The 16250-nt window shown below is 35.6% G+C and overlaps 2 protein-coding genes across 3 annotated transcripts in view; both read right to left on the bottom strand.

Annotated features, from left to right (window-relative positions):
- The window catches only part of LOC139982456 (uncharacterized), an 80113-nt gene that overhangs the window by 38965 nt on the left and 24898 nt on the right, over nt 1-16250 (bottom strand). For both annotated transcript variants that reach the window (XM_071995349.1, XM_071995350.1), the window contains exons 8-9: nt 8351-8403; nt 5759-5878 (exon numbers count right to left, since the gene is read on the bottom strand). In XM_071995349.1, coding sequence (XP_071851450.1) covers nt 5759-5878; nt 8351-8403 — 173 coding nt within the window. The remainder of the gene's footprint in view (nt 1-5758; nt 5879-8350; nt 8404-16250) is intronic.
- On the bottom strand, nt 8991-15021 carry LOC139982464 (uncharacterized). The gene is made up of 7 exons (XM_071995368.1): nt 14973-15021; nt 14344-14428; nt 13408-13582; nt 13008-13192; nt 12155-12311; nt 11412-11542; nt 8991-10442 (listed from the first exon to the last, which is right to left on the bottom strand). The coding sequence occupies exons 4-7, from the start codon at nt 13161-13163 to the stop codon at nt 10134-10136; spliced, it is 753 nt and encodes a 250-aa protein (XP_071851469.1). The 5' UTR covers nt 13164-13192; nt 13408-13582; nt 14344-14428; nt 14973-15021; the 3' UTR covers nt 8991-10133.

The raw sequence follows: 16250 nt of genomic DNA, 5'->3' as shown, positions 1-16250 counted from the left end.
CCGTACACACAGCTAGGCATGAACGAGACAGACGACCGTACAGTATGTCTAAGCTAGAGTAAAGGTTATAAATTAGCAATGGCTGAGTCTTTAAGAACTTTTCTTACAAATAAAGGTTTCCACGAAGAAGTGATAACAGTGTTCGAGGGTATGTATGTATGTTTTTTGTTGTTTTCCAATTAATACAGAATAAAAGCTTGGCAGTTCGTAACGTTAGTTATTCTAGGCTTGTGCGCGAGGTAGGCCTAGCTAGGCTGTACTATAGCAAATAGGGCCTAGGCTGTTGTTATAATTGGTGGGGCCTATTAACACGATCGTCGGGCGAATAAGCACGCCGGTCCTGCATATGTACCCGATCGTCGGGCAAATCAGCCCGCCTGTCCTGCGTATGTACCCGATCGTCGGGCAAATCAGCCCGCCTGTCCTGCATATGTACCCGATCGTCGGGCGAATAAGCACACTTGTCCTGCAGTATGTACTCGATCGTCCCAAAATGAATCTAGGCTAGGTTAACCTCATAACAAATACTTGGAAAAAAAAAAATAAAGGTTTCCACGAAGAAGTGATAACAGTGTTCGAGGGTATGTATGTATGTTTTTTGTTGTTTTCCAATTAATACAGAATAAAAGCTTGGCAGTTCGTAACGTTAGTTATTCTAGGCTTGTGCGCGAGGTAGGCCTAGCTAGGCTGTACTATAGCAAATAGGGCCTAGGCTGTTGTTATAATTGGTGGGGCCTATTAACACGATCGTCGGGCGAATAAGCACGCCGGTCCTGCATATGTACCCGATCGTCGGGCAAATCAGCCCGCCTGTCCTGCGTATGTACCCGATCGTCGGGCAAATCAGCCCGCCTGTCCTGCATATGTACCCGATCGTCGGGCGAATAAGCACACTTGTCCTGCAGTATGTACTCGATCGTCCCAAAATGAATCTAGGCTAGGTTAACCTCATAACAAATACTTGGACATAATAATGCTCAAGAAATTGCAAAACACAGTACTATTATGCATAGATTGTAAGCACCCTTAATTATTTGAAAAATGTAGTGACTGCTACAGCCATTACAGCATGAAGCTATCACGGTACCAGATCGTTGGGCAAATTAGCCCGCCTGTCCTGCATATGAACCCAATCGTCGGGCGAATAAGCACGCTTGTCAGGACTGCAATATGTACTCGATCGTCCCAAATGAATCTAGGCTAGGTTAACCTCATAACAAATACTTGAACATAATAATGCTCAAGAAATTGCAAAACACAGTACTATTATGCATAGATTGTAAGCACCCTTAATTATTTGAAAAAATGTAGTGACTTCTACAGCCATTACAGCATGAAGCTAACACGATTCTGTTAAACCATTACCATTGTATTTAAATCATGTGGAAACTGGAAAAGAATTGGTATGCTTTTGTTATTTTATTAAACATATAGTGGGCCATCAGTCTTTATTATAAGATTTTACAGTAATATTACCATTCACTAATGTTATGAAATCAGTTTCTTTTACAAGCAGATAGACATATTAGTGAAATCAGTAGGCTAAAATGTAAATCATATTCCTTGTTCACTGGTTTTCTATGCTGATGTAATGGAATCAGGAGATGTCATGAACAATTTATCCTTAAAAAGAGAAATTTCTGAAAACAACTAACAACAAACCTTGCTTGGTAACCATGTACCTGCCAAAATCAACATGATAACCCATAAATGTTAGGTTGAATTTGAATCCACCTTCACATAACACATCTCACCCGCCATGGATGACATATTGCTGCCTATCGTGAATTGATATATCTCCTTTGTACAATGCCAGTCATGTTTTTGTTTCTCCATTCTCTCCTAAATATTATTCTAGTCTAGTCTCTCTACCTCTCAACATATCTTTTTTTAAGAATGTTTTGATTTATACCATATTGCTTGTCCTTTATCACATTTATTTTTATCTTCACCAAACAGGAGGGCACAGATATTGAGAGTGCAGCACAGGGCAGACAAGGACAATATTGACAGCCTTTCATCCTATCTCTCGGACCAGAATTGAACCCCAAACAATTCTTCATTGTGGCAGATAAACTGGCCATTCCAGCTGGGACAGAGGCGTAGAACATACATTTAACATAGACTATGCTCCCCCTCTACAACACTAGTTTTGTGTATGGAATTTTGCAACCAACAGAAGTGAAGTCTCTCGTCCGTATCCATGCCACATCTATAAGGGCAGCCAGCATGGAGTTACTTCAAGGAGTGAATGTTACTTTTTTATTGCTCTGTAGTCCGGAACCACGTGTGTCAGCATGGAGTAGCTTTAAAAGGGTGTGAAGACTCGCGCAAAAAGAACGTCTAATGCCGGTAATCTGACCTAGTTTCGAATGAGGTGTAACAGAAGTGTTAGACACTGCCATCGATCCCAGAAAATACAAACACAGCTTGCTACCGTCGGTAATTAGACACTAGTGTACAGTCAGTACATACAGCTACGGTCAATACCCACATTACAGTGTATAAACGATACAGCGATGAACATCTCAGGTCCAGCTAAAGATATCAAGGTATCACGTTTCATTACTGTCTGTCTTTTTTAGCGACACGAACAAACATCACTTGCAAGCAACAGAAAGTTAACTTTTTCAGATGGCTGCATGCTGTTTGGGACAAATCTTCAATGCCTTTAAGGAGTAACTAACACATACCCTAAAACGTTAAATTGATTACCCGGAGTTTACAAACAGTTTTATATGAATAGGGAGGGCTCCAGAAATAAATATTTAATTGATTTTTGGTTTTTAAAAATGTTTTTTAATGATACTGATCTAATTATGAATGTAATTAAACAAACACCTAGTTGCCAAAAAAACTTTGTTGTATGATTTTTCGAGCATGTTATTTTAATGTTTACTTTAATGTTCCTACATTTCACTGCACTCACTATGTTGAAGGTTTATTTAATTAAGCAATTAATTAAGCTAATATTATTTATTGTGCACAATATTCCATAATTTGTTCCATGAAAAGCAAGTAACCTGATTATTATAAAGTCAGTAACTGTAGAAAATTCCATTTGAGAATATCCTTTCCTCATTATTCCCCCCCCCATTTTTTTTAAATTTTAGTGATGTAATGAGTCAAAACTGTTTTCAATTTTTTAGTCGACTCTCGAGTGACATTTCTTTTTCAGCTAGAGGCCGACATTAAAGGATTCACGTGAGATAATTTATAAAACTTTAAAATTTGATTGAAATCCCAATCAAAATCACTATATATGATTACTATCAGAAAGTTAAGAAATAATTGAGGGTGGTATAATAGTCACATGTACTGTTTTTGCATACAAATTTGCTTTATATGAATTCCATATCATGAAATCGTGAATGCAGTATATAATAATTCATGTTTATCTAATAGCCATTATGAAGTTATTGCCATTCTGTCAACTGCTTGTAATATTTTGTTTTGTGTGCTGGATAATGACTTTCAGCAATCGCCAATCTATATCATTGAAACACAAAGTATTAAATGTTGACCGCACTGAAATGTTGTTTAACCATTCCTAATATTTTATAAATAACCTGCTGAAAATTTGTCATATGTTTTCCCCATTTTGAAATCATTCTAAGAAATTGTTGCTACTATACATTAATGATTCACAACTGGAAAAAAGGCAATGTACCAGATCAATTGTACTATCGTCGTGTTTCCATCCTATCCCTGTTGTAAAGGCAGGATCGTATAGTTACTATATCCTTTACAGTGGAAAATTTAAAGTTCAATGAGATCGGGAGATGGGATCAGCTGGGTATATAACGACTCAATTTACAGCTGTGTTGTCAATGAATTCCAGGGTATTACCACCTGGTGGTGACATGCAAATAATTTAAAGTGCTTTCTGTTGCAGTGGTGTTGCCAGACATTTGAATCTTGGTTGGTGATATGTCTATTTGTAAATTCCCTCTCGGGGGAGGGGTTCCCCAGGCCACCCATTGGCGACACCACTGATCTGTTCTCAGCTCACCTAATCCTTTTCAAAAAAAATTAAAGAACATTTTAGATGGCCCAATTCAAGCAGAAATTTGACAGATTAATATTGAACTGAAAATATGTCACTGTTATGTAAAGTATCTTTATAATTTGAACGTTTGTTGGAAAGATAACATGTTTTGTTGAACATCCCTCAGAATATTGTAGTTTTTATTTTTTTTTTTAATATGATAACGAAAATTAAATAAGAATATATAAGTGGGTTAGTGGAAATAAAATTACTGTTCGGTGGATATTGACAATTATATTTCTTGATGGAATACCATTTTTAATGTACTTTGTGTGTGACTGTCACTACGATTTTCTGGTCGTTATAGCCTAACATGATTGGATGTGAAGGCGAAGTCACTCCATGAAGTAGCACCTTTCAGTAAATTCCCCTGTATTAACAGATCATTGAATGTTGTCTTTCATGACCTTAAATGCATCTATATTGAAGAATTCCAGCACTTAGCCAACACGGAGGATCAATAGAAAAGCTTGTTCAATACAGAATTTGCAGTTTATAAGATTGACAGTATAGCTGTGATGTGTAATAATTCAGTCTAAAGGACCGACTGTTCAGTCTGATATCAGTCTAATAGACTGAAAGTATTCAATCTAATTAAGACTGGTGCTGCAATAAATCAGTCTAAACTGCTGGCTGTTCAGTCTAAAGTGGTTTGATTTTCAGTCTATTAGACTGAAGAGTATTTAGTTTAATTAAGACTGACCTTCAGTCTTTACATTTCAGACTGGAATTCAGTCTAAGTAGTCTGATCCCTTATTCCATCCATCGTTAGACTGAAATTTCAGTCGATTAGACTGAAATTTCAGTCTCTCATTTTAAGAGAGTACATTTGTTTTATCATCACGCCTTTAAACTTTTATACTTTAATTCTCTGATACTCTCATGTTTGTCATTCTTATGTCTTTTTACCCTTTATCATCTTGTATAAATTGTCTTATATGTACATATGCGAGCTTGTATTTTCCCTTTTGGGATGAAATAAAGTTTTACTTACTTACTTGATACATACAGATGTATATGCCCCATTAGTAATTGTATGCTATGAAACACATCGCAAGTAAAAGTGGTAATCATTCTACTATTTCCTGCGTAGTAAATTGAGCGCGTAGTCAATTATGGAGCTGTTAAAACAAATGTAGTTTATCGATAGAACAACTGCGCTAAAGCGTAACATAACACAGTTTGTGCAAAACGAAGCTAAGTTTTTACCTTATTTATATGCAGATGGCAAAGTATTTTCGCTGGACTTATATATTTTAATATTTGTAGCAACTAACATGTTTATTAGACACATTCTGTGCATAATTCTCATCACCCATATAATACACCTTCACTTCACTAGAATTACAAACTAGACAGTGTCCCAATGTACGTAAATTGTAAAGAAAACAGTTATAACGTGTAATTTTAGATGAAGAGAAAGGATATGTAATAAATATCAAATCATTAGATTCATCGTTAGAGACAGTTATTTCTTGTTACGTTCTGCAATTAAAAACTGCATTCAGCCGTTATTCTAAGACAAAAGATTTAATATGCTAATTTACGGTACAATTGTACATTTACGTCCAATACGACCTGTTATTGTTATAGAAATTACCTTAGATGTGCATTAACGAGAAGCAAATGCTATATAACGTATTGCTTTTACTTTACTAATAACACATAATTGCTAAATGAACGTACGGCGGGACACAGTTACTGACTTACGTCATGGTGAGATGCGTTCTCCAGAAGCTGTATAGTACATCTCTGTAGTACCTCACTGTCATCTTCTCCAATAGTCACTTGCATTGTGCATATTCCCTTGACTGTATCTACATCATCAACCTGATAATATGACACAAAAATCATTGCTTTTTGTTTCAATTAAAATGTCCATAGATGATTCCATTGGTTTATTTGCTATAATCAGATAACCAAACATGAAATATACTTTGAATGTAACAATCGGTAACCAGCTCAATGAACTGTATTGTTGAAGTAGAAAAACGGCATCAAAATATACACAAAACAAGTAAACAAAACTCAAAACACATAATACATATCTTTATCCCACAGCTAAATAACCATTCCCTACCGACGTTTACACAACCGTGCTTGATGTAATTCCCGCAATATGTGGTACACCGTAAACAACTGCTCTTACTTCTTTAGGTTATGTTCTTTTCTGTTTAAACGGTAATGGATGAATGTGTGTTATACTACGACAGGTTTAAGAATTAAAGCCTTTCCAAAATCAAGTGGTCATTAATTATGTCCTCTATACTGGCTTCATTTGTGTAATGCAGCTCATCAGATGACAAATCAAATGATTCAATGTCGGCAACTGTAACACACCTGTATCCCCCAAAGCAGGAAAGAAAACGCTATATTTTGCAACAGCTAGACGGTAAGGGCGGGTGGGGGATGTTCTTACATTCTTTTCTCTGTACATCTGATTTGAGCGAGCATATGGAACGCCATTTTAACATTTAATCCGGAATTTTAGATATCTTAAATTGTTTCTTATTTTAGATATCTAAAATTCTATTTCAGATATCTAAAATTCCATTCGAGATATCTTAAATTTAATTCGAGATACCTGAGATTTTATTTCAGATATCTGCAATTGAATTTGAAATATCTAAAATAGATTTCGAGATATCTGAAATTCTAATTCAGATATCTGAAATTTAATTCGAAATATCTGAAATTTAATTCGAGATATCCGAAATTTAATTCGAGATATCCGAAATTCTATTTCAGATATCTGAAATTTAATTCGAGATATCTGAAATTGAATTCGAGATATCTGAAATTGAATTCAAGATATCTGCAATTCTAATTCGAGATATCCGAAATTGAATTCGAGATATCTGCAATTGAATTCCAGATATCTGAAATGCATATGCAGAAATTCCCGATTAAATGTTAAATTGGCGTACGTATGGAAAGCCATTTTAACATTTAATCGGGAATTTTCAGATATCAGAAATTGAATTCGAGATATCTGAAATTCTATTTCAGATATCTGAAATAGAATTGCAGATATCTCGAATTCAATTTCAGATATCTCAAATTGAATTCGAGATATCTGAAATTCTATTTCAGATATCTGAAATAGAATTGCAGATATCTCGAATTCAATTTCAGATATCTCAAATTCAATTTCAGATATCTCGAATTCAATTTCAGATATCTCGAATTCAATTTCAGATATCTGAAATTCTCTGGTATTTCGAGATATCTGAAATTGATTTTAAGATATCTGCAATTATTTGTAGATTTCTTAAATAAATTGGAGATTTCTGTAATTTAATTTGAGATATCTGAAATTATTTCGAGATATCTGAAATTCCTTATTAAATGTTAAAACGGCTTTCCATACGAGCGTCGCATTCGTCAGTTTAAGCAGCTTAGTTTGTTTGATTATCAAATGTAACAACCTGCCAGTGTTACGTATAAGTCTGTAATTGATCAAACTATCATACTGTTCCAAATGTAATACCAGTATTGTACACTCGGGTATTGCCATATCTGGGTCTGGGTCTCGCTCCTAAATATGCTGCATTTAGTACGGCAATGAGTAGCCAGAAAGGAATTTATGGCATGTCATTGATTTATTCGTCATAAAATATATTCATATCAATGATTATGAAAACAATCTGACTTCGTTTTTTCTGTAAAGACTGATCACAAATTTAAAGGTGCATTAGATTCCCACAGATTTTCAAGTGGATATTACCCGTACGCAAGTTTAGACTGAATTGTCGGCTTTGTTTACCCGATTGAAATGATATTAACGTTAATAAGCACGTTAGAGTCTTAGTGTCTACTGTATTATTAATCATGGCAACACGTAAATCTAAGATTTCCGCTATTTTTGGATCATTATACATATTAAACTGCCGATGTCAAATGGTGCGTATGGCAATTGTCACATTGTGGCTTGTTAATGTTAACGATATTGTTTACTGAAATGGTACGTATCTATCGTTCTTTGTGTTTGTATAAAATGCTTGTAATGCGGCATTTGTCAATATCTTTTAAAATATGAGTTTGGTATCGTATGTATCATTTACATAATCATTTATAAAGCTTAGAAATGTTCAAATTGCATATAAAACAATATATATTGTTGCTCAATGTAATCAACAGTCCATCATAATTACAAATTAAAATATTTGACATTCCACTATTGTTACATTATGCTTGACAAGGTGGTGTTAAAAACTTCGATCAAGTATTCATTTTTTTTATATATCAAATTGAATCACGCCCATCAAAGTACACGTGGAAATAAAGACAAACAAAACATACCTTCCAAGCACCGGATTGAAGATTCAGACTGTAACCGTAGTTCCTCCACGACACTAAGATGTTAGAAATACAAACGTGTGCAAGATAATGAACAAGACATAATATAATTCATCTACAGAGAAGAATAGATTACATATGTTTCTGGAACTGACATATTTTATTCAATCATTCTCGTATTGAATGTATGTATATATATATATATATATATATATATATATATATATATATATATAAGTTTCTCTTCTGTCATTGTTTTGTATTTTTCTGTATTATTTGTATCATTTCTCATTGTCATTTGCGCCATGAACATTCTTTGAGTGGTGTGTGCGCATTATAAGTCTTATTATTATTATTATTATTATATATATAATTTAGGCCATACTACACTCTAAAAACACTTGGGTTAAAATTGACCCAAATTGGGTCACTTTTTGACCCAAATGAAAGTCAGGAGGGAACCTAACACATTTGGGTCAAACTGACCCAGAAAATTAGGTCAGAATAAGTGACCCAATTTATGGGTCGTAAATTTGACCCAGAAATATTGGTAAATATTGACCCCGGCAAGGGTTATGATGGAAATCAACCACATTTGGGTCAGCTTGACTCTTATAGGAAAAAATACATAAATACAAAAGGCTTCATTTGACAGTGCAATTTATTGATGTAACTCCTTCAAAGAAAGTGAACTGCTGAAAAACTGCTAAAAAGTAATGTAAAATTGCAACAAAACTGAATGTTTCATTAATATGGTACCATAGCACAAGATCTAAAGGAAGGAATTGTTTGAAGCGTTACCAATGAATCAAAAATGTTTTTTACCCCAGTGCAATTTTTACATAAACAATTTCAACATTTTATTAGACTTGTATGGATAAAATACAATTTGCTGAATGAATGAACGAACACTTTCTAGCTAGACATGTGTGTGTCTTCATAATGATATTTATCAGCTAGAGCATAGACTAGCTCGCATGGGAAAGTATTTGCCTTACTTACGATGTAATAACAAAAGAAGAAAATGACAATCAAAACATGGTTGCCCATTTTTAAAAGATGGGTTGCTGGATGGTCAGTCTTGAAAATGTTCACTAAATTAGGCCTCGTAAAGACGATTCCCCTCCCCCCTTTTTAACACTTATCCATGGATTTCATTAAACGGCGGCAAGCCTTTAAGTAATGAGTCCATATATTATGTGTAATATACTGCTGTTGTACATAACCCAGCACAGGTAAATATTGTATATGTAAATATGTGTAGAATGGATACACATATTTCTGTATTCCAAGAGCCGTTCAATTGAAAATAGTCCAAGCAATTTATTTAGAGCAGATAACTGGGACTGGGACAATCCATATAATTTGCTTCTAAAATTTCATGACAGCAAAATATTTGTGAGCTGCAACTTTGGAACTGGAATTTATGAGATGAAAACAAATATGATCATACAGGCTGAAAACGTTTTGCCAATTCTTCTTAGAATACAAGCATATCTTTGCTTTGTATATGAGGCAAGTATGCCTTGGTCCCATAAACGTGATTCAACTAACAGTTGAGATTTCAACTAAAATCACACAACTTCAGATGATAATAAAGATTGCTCGGCATTGAACAAAATTGTGTCCAAATTCTTTCAACTGTCATGTAAAAAGGAGTTGTAATGGACAGTTGAATCGATTGCCAAGTTAATTCTAGTGTTGCACTGTGCGACTATTGTTTCAACTTTGTTGACAGTTCTTATTGAAGCATATATATGGGACCCAGGTCTGAACATTTTCAGCCCTACTTCCTTCTGACTTTCAAATATGTCTTCAATGACACAACTGAAGATGACATTTTCCCAGGTAAGTTGTATACAACAGTCTGGAGGAACTGCCAGGTGTTGTATGATTGCCATTGATAATTCATATCAAAAACATGAAAACATTTAAAACATAAATCAATGGCATTAAGCAGCGACTCCTGTGGAATGGCTTCTCTCTCTATGATTATGTACGTTTGTTCCGGGCTAACCCTGCTGCTTCCAATAGCTAGAACGAATGCTTGCTTTTGTTTCACCCCTTCAAGGTAGTGTGGAATATTGGTTCCAATCTGAAATGAAAAAGCAAAGGTTATGGAAGCAAACTTCTTAGATTTATTCAAATGCTGCCTTCCATATAGAAAGGATCATATATTGTAGTACTCCCCAGAAGGCGGATTGATAGAAGCAATCTTTGTTTTGATTAAGAATGTGCAGTATTTAGCATTTCACAACTTCAGTGATGAATAGTGCCACAATTTCATAGTGGGTTTTAGAGGTGCCAGGTACTTTATGCATTGTACTGAAAACAAGTTTTTTTTAAAACTATTTCAGATATTAGGAATTGTCGGGTCTCTGTAAGTTATTTTGAGGCTCATCTAGGAACCCTTGACAATTGATTATGGATGAACACAGTGTTCAGAAGTTAACAAGACAATCATACTATCACACCATACTGCCTGGAATACCACAATGTCCTATCCAATCGGTGTGAATTAGATTGTACACTCTTCTACTGCACATTCAACATATTCTGCATTCACATTTATATGTATTCATATATCATGTGTATACTGGAATGAAGAAATCATTGTTACAACTCTACCTGTAATAAATTTGGTTAAGGGTTTGTACAATGCAACCTGGTGCAGTGGTCTGTGTGAGAACTTGCTAGTGGGTTATGGTTCCACAATTTTTGGGGCTGGTGAGGTTCTTCAGGCATTTGATTGGCACAGCTGCAGAGCATTAGTGACCGATGCTTTGATAGTCCCCTTCCACCATTCCCCTTGGGAAAGTGGCTGAATGCATCGTTCATGTCTTTCAGATGGGAACATAAAATGGTGGTTCTAGGAGCAGGGTGGGATTGTATCTGATGAATGTCTTGTCTCACCAATCGATGTACACTGCTCGCGAAGAGAAGGCAAGCTCTTTGCCTGTTTCATCCATAATTTTATCGTCTGTCAATTTTCCTAGATGAACCTGTAACCGACGATGATATTATAAAAGGAATTTTTCTACTTCAACTTTAGCTTTCAGCTCACCTTTTGCAAATCTACAAATGAAGTGAGGGCATCTTCAATTGTAGCCCGTTTTCCTTTGCCCTTTATCTTCTGCGACCCAACAGGTAGAATGCATGGAATACACTGCAGTGCAATGTTGCATACTTCATCATCTGTAAAGAGGGAAAATAAGAACCTTGGGGAAAGATTCACAGACTTAACACTCATGGAGGCACTGATTATACCCGTGTTATAAGCTAACACATTTGTGGGAATATATGATGATTTTTCAGTTAAAAAATGTCTTTCAGTGGAACAATATGCATTATATAGTGTGGATAGGATCTCTGACTGCTCTACAAATCCACCAATTTCTCAACAGCATCTCTGATTGTGATCCAAAGTTGGGTGGATGCCAGGCCAATGAATGTTCGTCGATGAAGCAATACAATATTACCAGAATTCTGATGCGAGAATAGAAAACATTTGTAGCTTATAACAAATCCGATGTCATCTATGTTGACTGTGCAGGGTTGTGCCCATGCCAGACCTGAGGCATTGTGTACTGAAATATGGCAATCAGGCATAATACTTGACACTATTCTGTTGTCTGACCACCTTAATCCCCTGACTGACTCCCTCCTCCAAATACACACCATTTTCATTATTTCCCCTGACTGAGGTGAAGCTCAACTGGGGGCCAATTGAAACATCACTGGCAGTGCCACATGAAAACAGTTCACATGCATTTTACCTGGGTTAATAAGTTATTGCAACTTAGTTACCTGATAGTTGACTGCTGTCTTGAACAATCCCCAGGTGTCGAGACCAATCATTTTGCTTGTCAGCATAATGCAGTAGGTTCCTAGCGACTGCAGGTGTCCATAACAGGAACAATTTGTCCCTACACTTTGGCTTGATGACTTCAAAGTCCAGATTAATCTGAAAAAGGATGAAATATGAGACATGTCTGCACAGAAAGCATTTTTTGTACCCAGACTTGGACTGTGAACAGAGCTGCGAAATAGTCTTGGAGGACCATCCAAACAAACTGATGTAGATGTCCCATATCCTGGCACTGAGGTGAATTCTTTTTGTTGGATACTGCTACAGAGCATAGGACCATATCATCTCAGATGTTTTGTTTAACTAGAGATACAGGAGTAACGTGATGCTCTTGAAAATGCAACTGAGAGTACATATCCCACAAAGCATACCAAATATTTGTTTGCATCGATTTGAACAAAATCTTCCATTTTGCTAAAGCAAACTATGAACAAAAAAATGAAATTATACAGCAGGTATTATGCCTTTTTTTATTTTTGCGTTGTGCTTATAATTCTGCCCTTCTTGAGAACAAAAACAGTATACCATTGAGTTAACTGATCCCTTTTTTGTTTTTACACTTCATCGTACCATTAGCTCACCGACAAAGTTGGATGTATTCCCAGAGGGGGTGTCTTTCGAGTATTGACAGAGGCCATTTCTTCTTGCCCTATCCTTGATCTGAAGGTACGAGCAGATTTCCTCACTGATTTCTTGGCTCACACATGAGAAGACCTACAAATGAAATTTGCCTGCTTATTACCCTGAGCTTGCCACATCACAGAATAAATCAACTATCTAAATAAAACCCACCAGTCCTGAAGTGTCCAGTAGTCTAGGATATTTCGCAAAGATGGCGACGCCCTCTGGATTTTCTCTAATCCACATGAGCCTGGACTTCGCTGTTTTTTGGTGGTATTCTCTGACTTTACCCAGAGGTTCTTTATTTTGTTTCATCCACTGTACCATCGCATCAATGGCAGCAGGTTCGATGTCATCTGGAAAAGTTAACAATAATTGCCCTATGAAGAATGGATATACCAAGGAATCATGACAAAGATATTGTTCTAAATGTGAATTCTGAAAATCTGCACATTAAAAAGGAGATGAAAAGGTACGCCAGGAATGAACATCCTATGCATGATATGTAATTTCTTCTTACTCTTGTTAACATTTCAAATGTTAACTTAAAAAAAAAAACACATAAAAATACCTTCATCACTCTCCAGACTACTGACTGATGAAGCTGTGGAGTCAGAGTTTGTTTTGTTGGCCTTCCGAATGCTCACATGATTCTTCTTTGCTGTTCTCTTCCTCACATTCCTGAGTCTTTCTTCCAAATAACCTGTAGCTGCATGCTGTCCAATGCTAGAAGTGTACCAAGCTTCCTGTGAAAACAACCAATGAAGGTAAAATGTTTTGCCTAAGGACACATGGTCAGAACTCAAACTCCCGATCCTAAAACTACTCAGCAGTTATGAATAATGAGCACCTAGCTATATGCTCATAACAGAAAGTCAATGTAAATGATGATTTCGCCCCCTTTCATTTTGGTTTGAGGCAGTCTGTATCGTGACCGGACACCTCCCCCGGACAGTGGGGAATGCCCGGGGGGGGAATTGTCCGGGTGGGGAATTGATGCGGGGTGAGATGTCCTAGAACCGAATGTAATCCCATCCATACGACCTGACACATCTATAATCAATGTTCTCTAGCTTCCAGCAAACAAATCATGAAACCAAATTGAACATTCAACTGAGAACTCACCAATCACATCAGAGCTGAAATTATTTAGTGCAAATAAAATGACAGTATTTTTTAATGAGCCAAGTTGAGGGGGCACATTCCTCCTCATCTCAAATGCATATGATCACATGGGCCGGGAGAGAACAATTTCCATGTTTCTCAGAGTAAATCAATTCATTTCTTGATGTTCCCAGTTTATGCCAAATATATATTTGTCAAAGCTATTTCATTGACCCACTGACTTAAAACGAAGGGTTTTCTGTATATGGTATATAGGCTACTTGGATAACATGTTGACAATTATAAAGAATGGTAGTATCCAACTGGCAACAGCCATCCTTCTACATTTTAAAAACGTAATCCAAAAAAAAAGTGATCTAACATGACAAAAATTGATACTAACATAACCATCTCCATCTTCTCCCTTCAGTTTGGGAAACTCATTTACAATGGATCTTGCAAGAGCCTCTTTTACATGGGATGTGGGCCTGAAATATAAACAATTTGTGTAAAATAATGAGTTGCTAAATAAAAGTAAACATTGTGAAAACTAAAAATGTTTGTTCACCACTGGTCACCACTAATTCTCAAAGAAATAGAATTCAAATCACCTCCAAACTGTTCTATCAGGTGTGATACAAACATCCTGACAGCTTGAATCCGATATTTGTGACTAAGTAGTCCTTCGTCCATTTCAGACTCAATGATATCTCCGCCGTTGTTATCATTTAGTATTTTACGGATATCCTTTGAAAAGGAGAATTCAAGAACAAAACTGGTGATTGCTCATTCATATTTTTTATACATGTTGATAGATTGGAGCTTAGTTGTGCTTTGTACTGTACCTATTAAAGGGGAACAACAGCCCCCTTACAGAAGACAGATCTGTCTGGTTAATTGGGTGTGTAATGATTGATGTGTGCACCATTTAAACAGTTCTGGATGAATTGTTTCGATTACTGTAAAAAGATGGCAGACTTATTAATGACAATCACATACCAATGCAGATTTATACAAGGGAGAAGTACTTACAAAATGTAACTTCGGTCTCTTTGGGGTATTGCTATGTTCTGGTGTTGAGGTGGTTATCAAAGATTTAGGTGATTGTAATGAAAAAGTTGGAGACTGCAATGTAGATTGATATGCCTGGCTATCCTGAGTCTGCAAAAAGAAAAAAAAGCTCTAGCAAATTAACCATTTAACGCTGGTCCCACGAAGGGATAAAGGAATATAGAATCTAGGTGTTGTGAAGAAACTACTGTTTGCACATAGAAAAATACTGTTTTAATGATGGGCTGGTGCAGTCCAAGCTGAGTGTACACAGAAACGCTTTTCTCGTACAATCCTATAATAATTCAGTAGTAGGTGTGCAAACTATAAACGACAGTATAGTTTGAATGAATTGCACAGTTTTAACAAATGATGTGGTTGAACTTTTTTTTATTTGCCAAAAAATTAAACAAGACAGTGAAAAAACTAGGCCTAGAGTAGAGTGATTAATATTCAACCTCTTAAGAAATATTATTGTTATTACACAAAATTTATATAGCGCCTTATTCAATTAAAAAATTGCTCTAAAGCGCTTTACAGCAAAAGATAAAAAATTTGTTCAAAGTATAAAAGTTAAAAGGTTATAAAAGATTAGATTGTATAGAAAAATATGTGATAGAAATGTAAAAAATAAATAGAAAAATTATGACTAAAATACAAAATAACACCTGAATTAAGTACGTGCAGCAAATATTCAGGTAACATAATATTACCAATAAAAATGTATTAATATGCCATTTTGGTTTAGATAAAGTATGTACATTTTGCGTACCAGTAGTCAACCCCACAAATTGTTTTGTATTTTCCAGAGGAAGAAGCATAATTTAAATGTGATTCTATAGAAGGATATAATTTTTGAACTATTTGTAGGTAGGCCTAATCTATAATAAAAAAAAAAATTTTATCATTGTTTTTTGTATAGATGAGATTTAAACTTGGCAGCCATTTTGTGTTGTTCTATTATGGTAAACTTGGTCCAATTTATTATTTTTTTATTTATTTTTTTTCCTATAATTTTTTAAACGATGATGATACATGACATACAGTATACAATATTGCTATAGAAAAGATTTACACATTGTGTGTGTGGGTGAAAACAGTTTATCACAAACAATAGCTTTCAAGTTGGGAAATTTTGGTAGCCCACCGGACTACTGCTACTCAGTGTTCTGACAGTTCTGGTAGTCCAACGTATATTTGGTCGTCTAGGGCTACACTCCGCTACAGCCTACTGAACTACCACGTATTTCGAACCTTGGC

The sequence above is a fragment of the Apostichopus japonicus genome, chromosome 16 (assembly GCF_037975245.1).
Source record: "Apostichopus japonicus isolate 1M-3 chromosome 16, ASM3797524v1, whole genome shotgun sequence".
NCBI classification, from domain to species: Eukaryota; Metazoa; Echinodermata; class Holothuroidea; order Aspidochirotida; family Stichopodidae; genus Apostichopus; species Apostichopus japonicus.
Note: the sequence above shows the minus strand (reverse complement) of the source record. Positions and strands in the feature narration are given on the sequence as shown.

Coding starts and splice junctions, on each gene's coding strand:
- LOC139982464 (XM_071995368.1), bottom strand. CDS start 13,163: ATGGTACAGTGGATGAAACAAAATAAAGAACCTCTGGGTAAAGTCAGA. Junction 12,312..13,007: donor TACTGGACACTTCAGGACTG/GTGGGTTTTATT, acceptor ATCCTTTTTCAG/ATTAATCTGGACTTTGAAGT. Junction 10,443..11,411: donor CATTTGTAGATTTGCAAAAG/GTGAGCTGAAAG, acceptor TTTTCATTTCAG/ATTGGAACCAATATTCCACA.